Raw genomic sequence first — 15,890 nt, forward strand, 5'->3', positions numbered from 1 at the left:
AGTTTTCTAAATTTTTGGACGTTAACCGTATGGCATTTCAAAACCACCCATTTTTTGGGCGTTGGCATGTTCTTTCAGAGAACAGAAGTTATAGATGAATGGAATGAGGAATGTATTAGAAAACCTCAAGACATTAATCCAATAAAAAAAAGCAACAAATAGTATTGCAGCTCTTTCACAAAAGTGGGAAGACATATCCAAGAACCCTCTATAGAAAATCACAGAAGGAGAAAAGAACACAAATTTTAAAGTTGGCGGTACAGGCATCTTAAACACAAGTTTTGAAGTCGGCAATTGTACTGATACAATATTCTAGTTGCATTAATACAATAAAAAAAAGACCTGACGCTATGATCAGGTCATCACCCAATAAAGAGAAGCTTTTCAAGTACATGAGACAAAACTGTATGTTAAGATGTTTCAAATGTTCATTCTAAAGTTACTTGGTCGAATGTTGCACAAATTCCAGTGATGCTTGATTGGTGACGTAACCAGCAAACGGTTGTTCAGAATGATATTTAATCTGATAATGTAGCACAAAGCAACTAGAAATACAAAACAGGACTGCCTTGGTGATGCGACTGTCAACTTGCTTTGACTAGCTCTGAGATCTTAAGATCTTGCCTCTCCTGCACAAGGTTAAGAAATGAAAACACAGCATTAGTTTCTTCGCTCAATCTGTATGAAAGAATAGGATCCATACGAAGGGAATGCACACTACAGCAGCCAAATAATGGGAACAGACAAGACAATCCAGATTGGATATTGAGTTATGCAAGACATTCTTTTGCATTATTATCATGTTAAAATGATGACTTTTGCCTTTCTTATAACTGTACTGTGAAGTGGGTATTGAAATCATATTCTCACTATTAAACCAATTTGATGCAGCGGCATCCTATTCAAGAATCGAGGCAGATGGCTTTCGATGTGTTAGTCTTGTTCACAAGAATTGCAAGCAAGCCAAGCCATGTCTTTAGTCGGACAGACCATCAAATAATAATGTGTTCAGGTCTGGTCTAGAAATATAAGGACGGTGTAAAGTCCAAACAAACCAACCCACTTAACCATCAGGCCTGATGCAAACTATTAGTTTTTAAACCGTCTTTGAAAACCTTAATAGTAGCTTAAACATGAGGCCACACATGCAACCTTTATATGTATTCTCTGAAAAGTCACTTTCTTATATGCAACAAGAACATCGAAGGGGCTAATGCAGTAACATGGCAAAAGATTTGGAAGATGTGGATTTAGACTAATATTAGGGGTGGCAAACGGGTCAGGTCGGGTCATAGTTAACCCGACCCGTATAAGTGTGACCCGACCCGACCCATTTAATAAACGGGTCAATGCGATCCGACCTGTTTATTAAACGGGTTACCCGACCCGACCCATATAACCCGAATGACCCATTTATCAAAACTCTTTTCAACAAAGCCCAGGCCTTTGTGAAGTTCAATCCTTTCATTTCAATCTCTTTTGCGGCATCAGCGTGGATAGTCTTGGCATTGAGTCGCACTGCGAGCACCTCTCCAACAGGGGGCAGTAGCCTTGGCATTGCACGCCCGCCTGCACTGGTCCCGCTACAAATTTGTGAAGGCTAGCTTGCAATCACATAGAATGTATACAAACACTAACAAATTTCTGCATTCGTTCCATATCAATCAACAGAAGATAAAACAGTCAACAATAACCTGTAAATAGAACAAACAGTAACTATCAAGTAGCAGGCCTACAGCTTTTTCATATATTCACAAATTGGTAGGGCTGGAAAATCAACAGAGAGATACTTTAAAAAATATGAAGTGCAACTGATCTTGATTCTAATGTCCATCAAAACTGGACCTAAATCCACCAGTAACCGAGATTTTGCAAAACAACCACCAGGCCTCCAAATTTCGGCGAATTAGATCTGCCATTCTCGAAATCATCTAAGCTACCCTATTTCATCAAGAATCAAGAATTTAGAGAACATTACCCGTCCCCATGAACGGCACGAAATACTCAGCAGTAATTGAGACCCTCATCTCGGCAAACACATCGACGACCGCCATCCTCGAGGGCTCCTCGTTGTCGCAGAGGACGCCGTCCATGTCAAAGAGAACAACTGAGACCTTTCCCCATTCCATTCCCTTTTCTTGATTTGATCCCCTCGCTTCCTCTACTTGCTCCTGCTGTCGTGAGGAAGCTCGGCCAGCGGCAAATCGACGTCGACTAGAAAAGACTAGGGTTAGGATTAGGGTTTTCGTTTGAGAGCGTCAAAGGAGGAAGGAGATCGGAGGGAACTTGGAGCCTGGAGGAATGGTGAGGGAAGTTCGGGTCAGTTAAACGGGTCAGTTATTGGGTTACTCGGGTCAGTTCAGGTCAACCCTAATTTACCCATCTAATAAATGGGTCAGTTCGGGTTGACCCATTTATGACCCGACCCATATAATTCGACCAACACCCATTATAAACGGGTCGGGTTGATGGGTCGGGTTATAATTTGTCACTCCTAGATTTAGTCAAGTACATCAAGGCTTTTATAAGCAGATACTTCCAATCACGTGTCAGTGAATGGCTCTGTAACATTGGATCTGTCAAATAGGTTAGGCATGGGCATGACCCACTGTTTTAAAAAACCTCCGCCTAGTCCGCTTAGGCGTACGCATAGGCCTAGACGGTACCTAGGCCGCCTAACTAGCGCCTAGTGCCTAGGCGGTATTTAGGCTGCCCACCTAGATTTTACGAGTTTAGGGAAGCATTGTCTGCTTACGTGGATTGCACCCTGTAGGCCTTGATTGTGATTTTATGTGTCGTAGCCTACACGTCCTCCAAACTCCATTAACCTCCAAATATGAACACCTCCACTACCTCCTTCGACCTTCAGCAAAACCCTATCGACCACCACTTAAATGAAGAAAGAAAAAAAACGTCTAGAAACCGCTTAGGCACCCGCCTAGGAGACTAAGCGCTGGGCGCCAAGTTCGACGCCTAGAAGAGCCCAGCGTTTAATGTAACATTGGCATGACCTGTGTATATAATTGGGCTGATTTTTTAGATGGATAACAGGGCTATCGATATTATGTGAAATGATTAGGAATTGGGCTGATTTTTTAGATGGATAACAGGGCTATCGATATTATGTGAAATGAATCTTAGGGGTGGCAAACGGGTTGGGTCGGGTCAGGTCATAGTTGACCCGACCCGTTTAAGTGTGACCCGACCCGACCCGTTTAATAAATTGATCAATGTGATCCGACCCGTTTATTAAACGGGTTACCCGACCCGAACCATATAACCCGAATGACCCGTTTATCAAAGCTCACTTCAATGTCATGAATACTATATTCAACCATCATCTGATAAACTAAAAGACATTCAAATGGTTTGAATCAGAAGACCACAGCCTCCTTTTTAAGTACCTGACAGTTCACACACCAAATGAAGAATAATGTGATTACGACGCCTCAAAATGCAGCAAGATGATAACCTAGCTAATAAATAACGCGAGATTACAATCCATCTCTCACAACCTTAATCTTACCTTCATATATCTATTTTCTTTTTTCTGGGTACGGAAATAATCGACCTCTTTAGTGCTTAAGTATTCAATTTGTAGATTTCTGGTAATATGTATTCTCCTTATAAATGAGACTCCACGAAAGAACAATTTTCAATCCTATATTTGATTATTATCTTTAGAAATTTGGCTGTATGTTGTGGGTTCGTCTCCGATCGTGAATTAGATTCGGGTCGGGTACGATTAGACACCCAACCCAATTCACCCATAGACCTGTCCGAAATTTGAAAGATCATCGTCCAGACCCAAACCCAAAATTCAAAGAACCAAATCTAATAACTTTCATCACGATTCCGCCACCTCCCTCTCTCCTTTCTGTTTCGTATCTCATCCTGAAATCCTTCCTCCAATTCTAAACTCAAAGGCAATTATTTCTAAACCTCACAATTAGATCCATTTTAGGTTTTAGGGTTTCGATTTGGAGCCAAGATGGAGACTTGCCGACGGATCTCGGCGAGCCTAAGGCCGTGCTCCGGCCGGCAAATCACAGCGAGAAAGCGGCTGAGGGTTTTTGAAAGAGTCAAGGTTTTGTGAGAATCACTATTCATCTTCATATTTGGAGTCTGGACCGTAACCCATTTAGAATTAAACAGGTAAGTTATTGGGTTACACGGGTTAGTTCGGGTCAACCCTAATTTACCCATCTAATAAACGAGTTCGGGTTGACCCGTTTATGACCCGACCCATATAACTCGACCCACACACCCAATATAAACGGGTCGGGTCGGGTTGATGGGTCGGGTCATAATTTGCCACCCCTAGTGAAATGGAGGTACTAACACTGAATACAGAGAACTATGCATATTGGTAATAAAATAAAAAAAATGGAAGAAAAAATTCACAGCCTTAGAACTAACTTATTCTACAACTAGTGACAAGTTATTGATGAAAATAACTGAAAAGAAAACTGAATGCATTTATATGAAAAGTGCAGAAAACTGGAAGGGATAAATAATACTTGCCAGCTCAAGACAGTTAATTTTGAAATCTTCCAGATTCACACCATCCAACCAATACATCTTTTCTTGCACACTGCAGTTATATAGATAATTCAATATGTCAGAGAACAGATTTTAGGCTTACCATCTCCTGTTTCCTTTTTCTTCCAAAAAAATATGTTTTTTCGATATTAGCCCCTTAGAATCATCACCATTTTAGTTCCCCAAATTGCATTAGTATGTCGATACTAGTCCCTTTGTACTATTTTTGTTCAAACCCTCAACCATGATTAGGTTAAGACTAACCATGGCTAGCGAATTACCAAAATACCCACCCCTATGCAATGCCTCAATTAAACTTCCCTCCCTTCTAACCCGCATTCCCGCTCACATTAAGATGAATACATTACTTATCTCAGGTCCTTTACGGTCTAGTCCCCTTTCAACATTACTTATCCAAAAGCGCCCAGTTCCACCCCACAGACATCCTGAGATGCAAGCCATTAGAGTAACGATTGAGGAGGGAAATTAGGGGCTTGTGAGTTTATATACCTGGATTTTGCAGTCGAAGCTGGAGACATGAGAAGTGAACAGTCTCTGGAGAACCCCCTGGCAACAGCTTCCTCGGTCGAGGGAGAAGCCCTTTTCTTGTTCGGCTTCATTAGGATCTCCTCCCCCTTAATCATTTCTCCTCGATCTGCTAGTTCTTACTCCGCATTGCATGTGAATTAACAACATAGTAGTAGGAGGAGGAGCACAATCAAGAAAAGAAGCAGTAAAGGAGTTCTTGTCATCTCTTGAATTGGATTGGTTTCTTCTTCTGATAATGCTCCACCGTTATTTGCTTCGTTGAACTGGGGAAATTGTGATATGGGATTTTTTATTTGGTTCATGGTTAAGAGAGAAAGAAAGAGGTTAGGAAGGAGATAGACGATGTGGATTGAGAGCTTGGAGTATTTTGGCCATTAGTAAGAAGAGCATCAGGTTTTCTCAGTGTAAATGGACCATTGGAGAAGAAAGTGGCGAAACGGGTTTAAACCGGGTTTGGGTTTAAATATCTTATTGAGTTTAAATTTATGGGTAGGTGGGTCTGGCGGATATAATTGTTCTTTTTAGTAAGAAGTTAAAACTTAACAGAATATTCTCAATCATTTATAACTCACCTAACCACAGGGACTAATATCAACATACTAATGCAATTTGGAGACTAATATCAAAATATGAGGATTTGGGGGAGTAATATCAAAATAGTGATGATTTCTGGGACTAACATTGAGAAAATCCAAAAAAAATTATGCAGAAAGAAGAATACCTTACTAAAACCAAGCCAGTTAGAATCTCCTCTGAACGCAAATCTTTTTTTGTTGTCCCTCCATTGCCCACAGGAAATCTACAAAAACGGCTGCTGCTTAATACAAGCTAAATGACATCCTTAACAACTTCTCAGTTAATAACAGAAAAGAATTCTACATTGTGCTTTAGTCTTACCTAAGAAAGGATGCACAGATAGTAACAGTACGTCCATGATTATAGTTGCTTATCCAACTCTAAGGTTGTTTTTCTTATTTATACAGTCATTTACCAAGCCGACAATAGCTACAGTGTGAACGGCATCTTTCAGTTAATTCCCACCTCTACCTAAATGATAACATATTGATTATGGGCAAATTACAGTAATAATACCCTTCCAGACGTAGACCTCGTCACAAGACAAACTGGCCCGCACACTCTTACGCTACCATATAACAAAATTGCAAACTGAACTAGACAAGATTTGTTTCTAATTAGATGCACATGGAAGTGCTTTTATGAACATAAATAGAATAAAACTAAATTCAATGTGCCATGTTAGCGTCGAACAAGGCAATCTCAATATACAACTAATTCCCCATAAAATGGATAATCATTAATATCTACAAGAGAAAATATTTAAGGATACAGTTTGTACAAAAAATAAAAATGAAGAAAACCCATTGAAGTTTTTTTTCATTCAGGATGGTAGTTTCAGTTCCTTGGACTTTCAGAAAACTGTAACTAAATTATTTGTTTCATGGGCATCCTTCATTATGTGTTTTAAGCAGTTGACTTCAATTACCTCAATGGAAATATTCTACAGAGTTAACATTATATCTATTTTCTTCTTTGAATGCTAGCGCAATTGGAATCTTCTCCCTTTATTTATTTGTTTATTATTATTTTTTTGGTGTTTTACATGCCTGTTGTTTATGCCTTCTCTTTTGTTAGTGTTGGGGCCCTTGGGGGCGTGTTTTGGTTTATTTTACCCTTTTCTTTGGGTGGATGGATTGGGGTGAGGGTTTTTTTTTTTTTTTTTTTTTTTGGGGGGGGGGGGAACCTTAAAAAATCAACCTCTTTGTTCTTGAAGGTAATTACCTCATAGTCAGCACCTTGAACATATATATAGCCATCATCTAGTGACGAAAAAGAGAGACCAGTTATCTACAATGACAAGAAACTCACAATTAATTGTCCGGATCAGTGTAGTCAGTTGAAGTGGAATGCCCAAAGAATGCCCAGACATAATCATGTCTCGAATAGGAAAAGGAAAAAAAATACAAAGTGCCCATCATCTATAACTCAAACTGAACAGGAAAAATGACGAAACAAACCAAACCTCATATTTTGAACAATTCACCCATCTTGACAAGGCTGACCACCTGAACTCAGCAAGTGAAATAACACATCATTGATTCATCAAACAATAAGGCAAAATCTTGACACAAATTAATATACAATATTTCTTAGCTCCTTATAATAAACTATTATACAACTGAATTCAATATTGGGCACTGGACATAAATCTACAGTCGAAGTACCACTTGCCTGCGAGGATCATAAATGGTCACAGTTCGATCAGATCCACTAGCTGCAATAGGTCCAGATGGGGAACTACAAACAGCATATATGAGATCTCCAATGGCACCACAAACACGTTGCACACAACCATTGTTCGAGTTTGTTCTCAAGTCCCATACACTTAGCTAAAGTTGAACAAAAGGTGAGAATTATTATAAAATATTCTAGGAAATTTAACCACATCAATAGAAGCTTAACCTGAGAGCCTTCAGCAACAATAAGAATAGAGCTTGTATCAGCAGCTAGTGAACTTTGTAGAAAACTAAATGAAGCTGGATACCACAATCTGTAGCATAATTATTAGATAGCCGCATGAGAAAATATCAGAATCATATTTCAATTGCATTTTATCATAAAATTCAAGGCTCATGTTCATCAAATTAAAGATTTACAATCCTTTGTACAACACATCAAATGTCAGAGTCAAATTGTGAAATGGCACCAGTGCATCGTTGCAATAAGTATTGTAACTGACAAGGAAAATAAGATAATATTACATCCGAAACCTCAATTCAGATCGGGAGATAAGAAATGTCTTTGGAGAAAGGTCCAGAATGTGATGAAAGCAGGCTAGTAAAGGGTACTAAGGGAGGGATTTCGGTCCTAGAGACTACTAACTAGCTTTACATAGGCAAATGTTTCTCAAAAAATTACTAATGGTGAAAATGCTGCCAATTACAAAAAAATAATAAATACTTTATGTACTTTCGGTTGGAATAACTAGATCAAGGAGATTCGACATTAGTGCAAGATTTCATCAGTGATTTGAGGATGCAATTTATTGTACACTAGTTCCTATGTTTTAACAGGACACAATCCAATCCATTTCGAGGTCATACACAAGATCTGATAATTTTAATTCAAAGTACCAATCTTAATAATAATAAGATATTTGTCTTTTTTTATAACTATCTACATGGTAAACACAGTAGTACAGGTTCACAAGCAGAAGCAATATCAGATTTATTGCACCCCCCCCCCCCACCCCACCCCAACCAAAAAAAAACTTAAAGGATACAATAATTTTTCACACCCTTTAATTTAACAGAAACATTTCCCTTAAATCCCTGATGTCAAAATACCTGCCAAATATTTGTATATTCCTTTTATAAGATGGCCTACAGACTTATATTTTATATCACGTCAAAAGACCATGGGTAGGGCTGAAAACAGACAAATTTGAAGTAAAAAGTGCTTTAGGTGTGTTTTTTTAACTAATGTGTTCTTATGATGGGGACAATCTTCCATGTAGTCTTAAAAAAATTCCTCATCTCAACAATTGTACTGAAATCCAACAGTTAACTGCAGTTGTTATAGGTAAAAACTAGTTGCCCTTTTATACAAAAAAGACCTTAAAGAATAACAACAAAATTATTGCAACTTTCGCCTAGAGAACACGTAACACTTCATCAGTGCATCTCTTTAAGCAAATAAAGGTAGACATGTCCATAAGTGTCCAAGTTATTGACATGGATGACCAGGCATGTCATATCAAACAAGATAGACATGCCGATTTTCAGTAGGGTGAAAAATTCACCATCTCATAGAGTAAAAAATCAACAGGTATTATGAAGCAAAAAAGGAAGAGAAAATGTGAAGCAACTGAGAGAAGTGAGGCATAGTTCAAGAGCTAAAATTCAACCCAGCGTAGAAAATTGATATACTTACGTGCGTAAACTTCGGAGATGAATATCTTGATCATAGACATTAATACTTTTGCTGAAACTATGTGCAACTGCTGCCTGGGAAAAATGTAAATTTTAGAACTAAGAGGCAAGTATAACTGGAAGCAACCTAATGAAAAGCCTATACAATTTTCAGCAGAAAAATATAACTGGAAGGTAGGACAAAACATCAAAATAACACATGTTCCTTGATGATATACATATACAACAACTAAATATGACATTATGCATAACAGATAAATTTGGCATGATACATGTCATGCTTGTCACTGATGATGTTTCCAAGCTAAGTAATAAATATACCGATCTTCCTCCCTAATCTGATATTATAGTACTGGTATAGACAAAAGTTTCGTTATGGCCCAATTCCGAACGATAGTAAATACCGAGACTTTGCAATATTTGATTGATCACAATTCTGTATATTCCATTTACTATAAAGGTTCCCAGGGAATTCATTAGAGGAATGTTTCCAATAAAAACGGTTAGTTGTTGCATAAATTCATATTTGACAAAACAAACAGGCTCTTCCAAATAATAAAAAAGTTAATTAATTTTCCACTATAATTCAACATAAATATTGTAATGAATCTATCCTTGCTCTTTTCGAACCCATGGCACACTGGGATTACAGATGATTAAACGTACATCACAAAGTTGTAAATAGAAACTATGTCATTTTGATTCATCATACTATAATTGCCAGTCAGTGCAATGGTGTTTCGGTTAACACTGAAAGTGCTGATAGTTGTTTTAAGAAATTCAAAATCAATTAACAGAAAATTATTTCTTTAGTTTCTAACTCGTCTGTAAAAAAATTTAGGTGACAACATATGGAGGTGTTTACATGCATTGCATGCCCATGTGGAACAGATACAATATAGCTATGATTCTAAACAGTAAGCATTAAAAGTCAAACAAAACTGCACAGTGCAATCACATCATTATTGAACAAGCGAAGAGTTTACCGTAGACCAACACACTGGGCTGAAGCAGATTCCAGCCCAACTGCTCTCCCATATACCACAATGCCGAGGTGGTACTGAATACGAGAGCCTGTCAAAATCTGAAAAAGGTTATGTGTGGCGTGTCAATGAAACATTGTACTATAATCTATTAATCTAAAGCGTAGTAGTTATACATGTAGCAGGTTGGCCCGAAAGATTACATATAAAACCACAAAGCATCGTATACCAATATATCAGATTCTAGTAGTCCATCATCTTGTAAGCTTAGGTAAATCTCTGATATGCTCCTAAAAGGGGTATAATTACAAAACAAGACTTCTGCACATTAAGCCACAGTTGCCCCGAAAAAAAAAAGCAGTAGAAAGTATAAGCTACTGCAAGACAGAAGTTAGTTTACATTATTATAAAAAAAAGGAAGAAATGAGAATTGGGAGAAATGCTACGTTATTCACCTAATAGATTTGCTTATGTTCAGACCTTAGCAATAATATCAAATTGACCAATGAATGCACAAATTTATGCATTTTCGAGGAGCTGAGTCAACATGTAGAAGCCTTTGTTTTGGTTCAGGCTTATGCACTTATGCTATATGGGGTTCAACAACATGACTCTTTGCCCCGATCTTTTATACTCTTATACCCCTTAACATGTGTCCCATCCCATATGTCCTAAACTTTTAATTACAAAATAAGAATTTAATAGGAATACGTGAATCAAAACCTAATATGATCTTATATAAAGGTTATATCAAATTCAACATGGGTCATTCCACTTGCATTTTATACACATCAAGAAACTTTTTCTAAGCATTATTGCATAGTAGTTTTTGAACTTTTTTCTAAGCATTGAAGCATAGTAGAGTTTTGATGGAAAAAGCTTAAATGATTATAACTATTTATGTGCACACAACAAATTATTTTATCTGAACACAAGAATTATTGAGAAACACAAGGTAATTTGTTTTGTCATGAAACACAAGAAATATATATTAGTTTTCCATGTCTGGAGAAGAATTCACAGTTTATAACCAAACCAATTGACTAGTTGAATTTGATTCAATTTGCAGCTAGTTCTGTTAGATGAAAAAGAAAATTTATTTCAGAATGTGTATCTTAAGACTCCATCAAATTTGATTTAGGAATTTATTCTATGATGAATTACTTTCTCCATTTCCTATTTCATTCCAAATCAATTATTAAGTCTTTATAATCTTGTACTACGCTGATGAACTGCCAGATATACATTTCAGTAATCAATTCTAAATCTGGAACCAATGCTTGATCTTCAGCCTCAATATATCTGTAGAAATTAAGAATCAAGTAATACCAAGAGGCTTCTAGTTCATGTATAATCAATAACCTAACATGAAAGATGTTCTTAATTACCCTAACATGCAAAATTACTTTAGCATGCAACAAAAGAAGCATAATGAACAAGATGTGCTAAGGAACAACGAATATGGAAATGAGCCTACAACATAATGTCTTTCCACAATAAAAGAAAGATGAGGTCATGGCAAGATAGCATACCAATCAATGTCAAGTGAAAAAATCAAGAAATAAATAGAAATAGCACCTGAACCAATGGTATCCAATCGGGAAACAATCAGATGACCATAAGAATCCACAGAACCCATGACTAAGCAATCATCACCTGCACATGAAACAAATACAAAGAAGAATTAGCAAAAAGACCATAACAAGATAATGACTGACGGAGGACTGAAATGGAAGAAGAAAACAAGAATGTCCGGAGACTGCATGATGCACTTCCTCGGCTCAGTCCCAAAAGTTGTTTTAGCAAAAAATTTCGGTGGGATAAGAGGTATTGAGCTCAATATATTTGTTGATTTTTCTTTATCTATCCTTGACAGCTGAAGAGAAATGGAAAATCAAGAAAAGAGTACAACAGGAGATTATACAGCGATGAGTATGGGGAACAGAGACAAATTTATGTTTGGAGGGGTTTTTTTGGCAGGTAGAGGACTGTGGGGCATGGTTAAGCAAGTTTAGCAATTAGCAGTTACTATCTCAAGAAACAGGACCTGTAACGAATAAGGATGTTGCTCGGAATAAGGATACTGTTGGAAGCTACTTTTTCCTTTGTATCCTTTGATTGTTTTGCATTTACGAAGAACAACGCGAGTTGTAAAAAATTCATTTTCATATCTAGAAACCTAAGCTACAAAGACGATTGCATGAGCAAATTAAATTGACGTGAAGTAGAAAAGTGAGTTGAACTGCAGTAAGATTATACTATCTTAATACTTTGCTTTAGATGTACACAGGCCAATTTACAAGACCATAAGATCCGTACATCACAAGAACTACATCATTTCAAATAGTAAAAATATAATTGTATCCTGATTCAGCATATAACCCTATAAAAAACCAACTGTGTAATACAGATCTGAATCATGAGGGACAAGATCCTGAAGGTGATGCTCATGAGTATTGGAGAACAAATAATTTATGTTAACAAAACTTATTCTGTTTAAATATTATCATCTTTATCCATGGATATCATATTCGTCAGTTTGCTAGAACTTTTGTCTAATTTGTGGCTCCTTTCTCTCAAAGATAAGCATATCAATCCAACAAGGAATAAGAAATCAAGTTAATGAAAGAAAACAGTGACATTTGATGCATTATCCTTTAAGTAGTGATATAGGTATACAGACGACAATAAAATTTCACTTGGTAAACTGTGGAGTATAAACTGAGATTGTTGATGACAAATGGTAGCATTCCCCACTGAAAGTACCATTAGAAACCCATCAAAAAAGGAGGCCATAAACACTTAAGTTTATAACGAACAAAGCAGAAACTAAAAGGATGTTGATAGAGATCACTGGACATATGCCATCCAAAATACATGGAGTGGACGACGAAATGAATCATTACCATCTTTCTCTGCAAGTGCTATACTCTGGATCTCTGAACGATGCGGACAGCGATCAACCAAAGACGAATTTACAACCTTCACTTAGGCAGTAAAAAGAAAGAAGTAAAAAAATCAGAAACGAACCACAAAACTTAGAGATGCCTGCTTTAATCATAAGTAGGAAAAAATTTCTTTTCACAGAAGTAACAAAAGCAGGGACATACAGAAGAAATGAAGATGACAAACAGACCTGTGCCTGAACAGGAATTAGGAGGCTCTCTTTTCCCTTGACAACGGTAGATTCTTCTGAGGATATCTGCTAAAAATGGCATGATTTATAAAATCTACGGACCAATTTAATCACCACAGAATAATAACAATGTGTTATTATCTATTTACTATGCATTAGTTCTCTTACTAAAACAGGCCATTTAACTTGTTGGTAGAAAATAGATGATAGTAGTTAACATTGTTTTTGAAGTATCATGCTGTTTCTTCCAAAGACTTATCATCCGTGGAGCATAACTTAAAAGTCAACTCATTTCATGTATGCCTCTTGACTCTTTAAGATGTGTAGTTTAAGATCATAAAAATCTTTAGCAGGTCCCTAATTTCCGGCTAAGCTAGCATATGGTCAAAAGAGAGGAGATATAATTAACAATTGACACAGCTAATTGCTAGATACATTAGTGCAATTAAGCTAAGTTTAAACACACAAACTTTTGGACTAAGAAGTGTAATACTAGTGTCCTGCACCAAAGTAAATCTAAAAACTAGAGTACAACTGTTCTCCTATTTATCTATGACAACAGATGCATTTAAACTGTAGTTCAATAAGCTCAGATTTGTATATATACCCAGAAACACTAAAAAATTAAATAGCCACCAAAACAATTAAGAATGGCTAAATTACCAAATTGGTATTTTTATAACCCCCTTAACCAGTTGGTATAAAAGTTTCTCCAAAGAGTTCTAGGTATTAAAAGTCCACTCATTCTGCAATTAGTCATTTTTCTTTATCACTGGTGAAGATTTGGAGAAAAGTTTTACATTTTTTTAAATTGCTGAGGTAGCACGAACATGTTGACATGACAAAAGTCATTGGGCCTCTTAAATTGGGTATGAGATTCAAATTTTAGGGCAAATAATAGGAATCGGTTTCAATTTAGGTTTTCTGAAAGGGAGGATGACAAGGGAAAACCGCAAACTGCTCAGGCGCAATCAGCCTGATCAATTAGATATCAGAAATTGCATTTGAAGCAAGAAAATAATGTCATCTTCAAGTTCCCAAGGTTAGATTTTCACAAATTTCCCGAATTTCAAAAGAAAAACCAAAATTAATGTCACATAAACCCTAACTTGTCAATTTCAAACACATTTACAGCAGAAAACTATGTTTTCATTCAATTAAATACTGACAACCATCATACTAACATCTCCAAAACCACATGTGAAGTAAAAAAATCTACAATTTGATATGTGCCACGTCATCTAAACCCAGTCACGTCAATTAAACAAAGCTAAATCAGCATTCTAATCCAAAAATCAAGTCACATGAGGTCACATAAAATTTTCCTGCCAAGTTTTTGTAAAAAAATCTACAATTTGATATGTGCCACGTCATCTAAACCCAGTCACGTCAATTAAACAATGCTAAATTACCATTCTAATAATCCAAAAAATCAAGTCACATGAGGTCACATAAAATTTTCCTGCCAAGTTTTTCCCCAGTGGCGAGAAAATGTTTAATTGCACATTTGGCGTACTATTAATGCAAGAAAGTCACGTTCAATGCCAAAATGCAAAAAAGTGGCCGACGAAACATTTAATACCAAACTGGTTAAGGAGGGTTGCAAAAAAGACAGAAATTTGGTAATTTAACGAATTAAGAATACTCCCTCTGTTAAGAAAAATGCATATATTATTCATCCTTTTCCAATAAAAGGAGATGCACATGTTTTCAAGGTTCCGAACAACTGCCGTACATGGACACTCATGTGTATAGGTGAGTATCATGTACAGTGTGCATCGCCACCTTCGCCATCACAGCCTATTCCTTTTGGTCCTCTTCTTCCATAATTCATTGTAAATCCATTTCTTTCTACAACTACCCTAATTAGTCTCAAATTTCGTCTCCGAATAACGAAAAGAATTCAAGCCAGTATTTATGAGATTCTACTACCATCAAACTGATTCGCTCTCAGATACTCTACTAAATAACTACGTTTACTCCAATTCTCTCAATGTAAAGTAAAAAATTATATTCAAATCAACACCCAAGAAAATCCAACAGAAGAAATGGGCGATGAGATGGGTAAGTACCTCGATCTTGTACACGTGGCATCCTGAAGCGACGAAGGCAGAGCAGGTGGAGGCGACATCATCGACCTAGATACAGAACCGAAGAGAGATTAGAAGTAGATTGTAAATTTAGGGTTAGGGTTTTGTTTAAGGGTTTAAGAGAGGTTACGTGGACGGCGAGGCGAGTGGATTGGAGATGACCAGGCGAGGGATTGGGGAGAAGAGATGAAGGGATTCTCGCCTTTCTCAAGCTCTTCGCCTCCAACATTTTTTTTCCCACTTATTAATCTGAAGGAGAAAAACCCAAGCCGGAATTTAATTTATTCTGCGAGAAACAAAAAAAATGCAAAGAGAGAGAGAGTGAGAGAAGAGAGATATTTATTTAAGCCAACAGCTTCGGTGCTCCGAAAATAATTTTGGGAGTGCCTATGTCACAAATTGTAATTAATCTCCGTAATTGTATATATCAACGTCATATTATTGTCGAGAGTCTCTTATCTAGAGCTTATGACAATAATAATCTCGGCATGAGACTTTTCCGGGTTTTGGTGTCTTGATGCCTATAAATTTGAGGGTTGAGCTATGTTCATATATAGTAATATTACTAAGAATTGTGAATTTAAATTTACCTTCACTTTCTCGGTTAAATATGTCTTCTGCAGATGTGAAGGTCGGTAGG

At 36.9% G+C, this 15,890-nt stretch overlaps 1 protein-coding gene across 5 annotated transcripts; it reads right to left on the reverse strand.

Moving 5' to 3' along the window:
• Positions 228-15,573, reverse strand: LOC109836562. 5 transcript variants are annotated; one of them, XM_020404492.1, is made up of 14 exons: positions 15,381-15,570; positions 15,233-15,298; positions 13,161-13,229; positions 12,931-13,006; positions 11,603-11,680; positions 10,028-10,125; positions 9,043-9,116; positions 7,573-7,660; positions 7,342-7,499; positions 7,133-7,175; positions 6,892-6,957; positions 5,813-5,890; positions 4,525-4,594; positions 228-629 (listed from the first exon to the last, which is right to left on the reverse strand). In XM_020404492.1, the coding sequence occupies exons 1-13, from the start codon at positions 15,477-15,479 to the stop codon at positions 4,538-4,540; spliced, it is 1,050 nt and encodes a 349-aa protein (XP_020260081.1). In that variant the 5' UTR covers positions 15,480-15,570; the 3' UTR covers positions 228-629; positions 4,525-4,537. The 5 variants fall into 5 exon arrangements, with proteins under 5 accessions (XP_020260081.1, XP_020260082.1, XP_020260083.1 ...); XM_020404493.1 differs by having other exon boundaries at positions 13,161-13,226; positions 15,381-15,568; XM_020404494.1 differs by lacking the exon at positions 4,525-4,594 and having other exon boundaries at positions 15,381-15,571.

This window comes from Asparagus officinalis, chromosome 4 (genome assembly GCF_001876935.1).
Source record: "Asparagus officinalis chromosome 4, Aspof.V1, whole genome shotgun sequence".
Lineage (NCBI taxonomy): Eukaryota > Viridiplantae > Streptophyta > Magnoliopsida > Asparagales > Asparagaceae > Asparagus > Asparagus officinalis.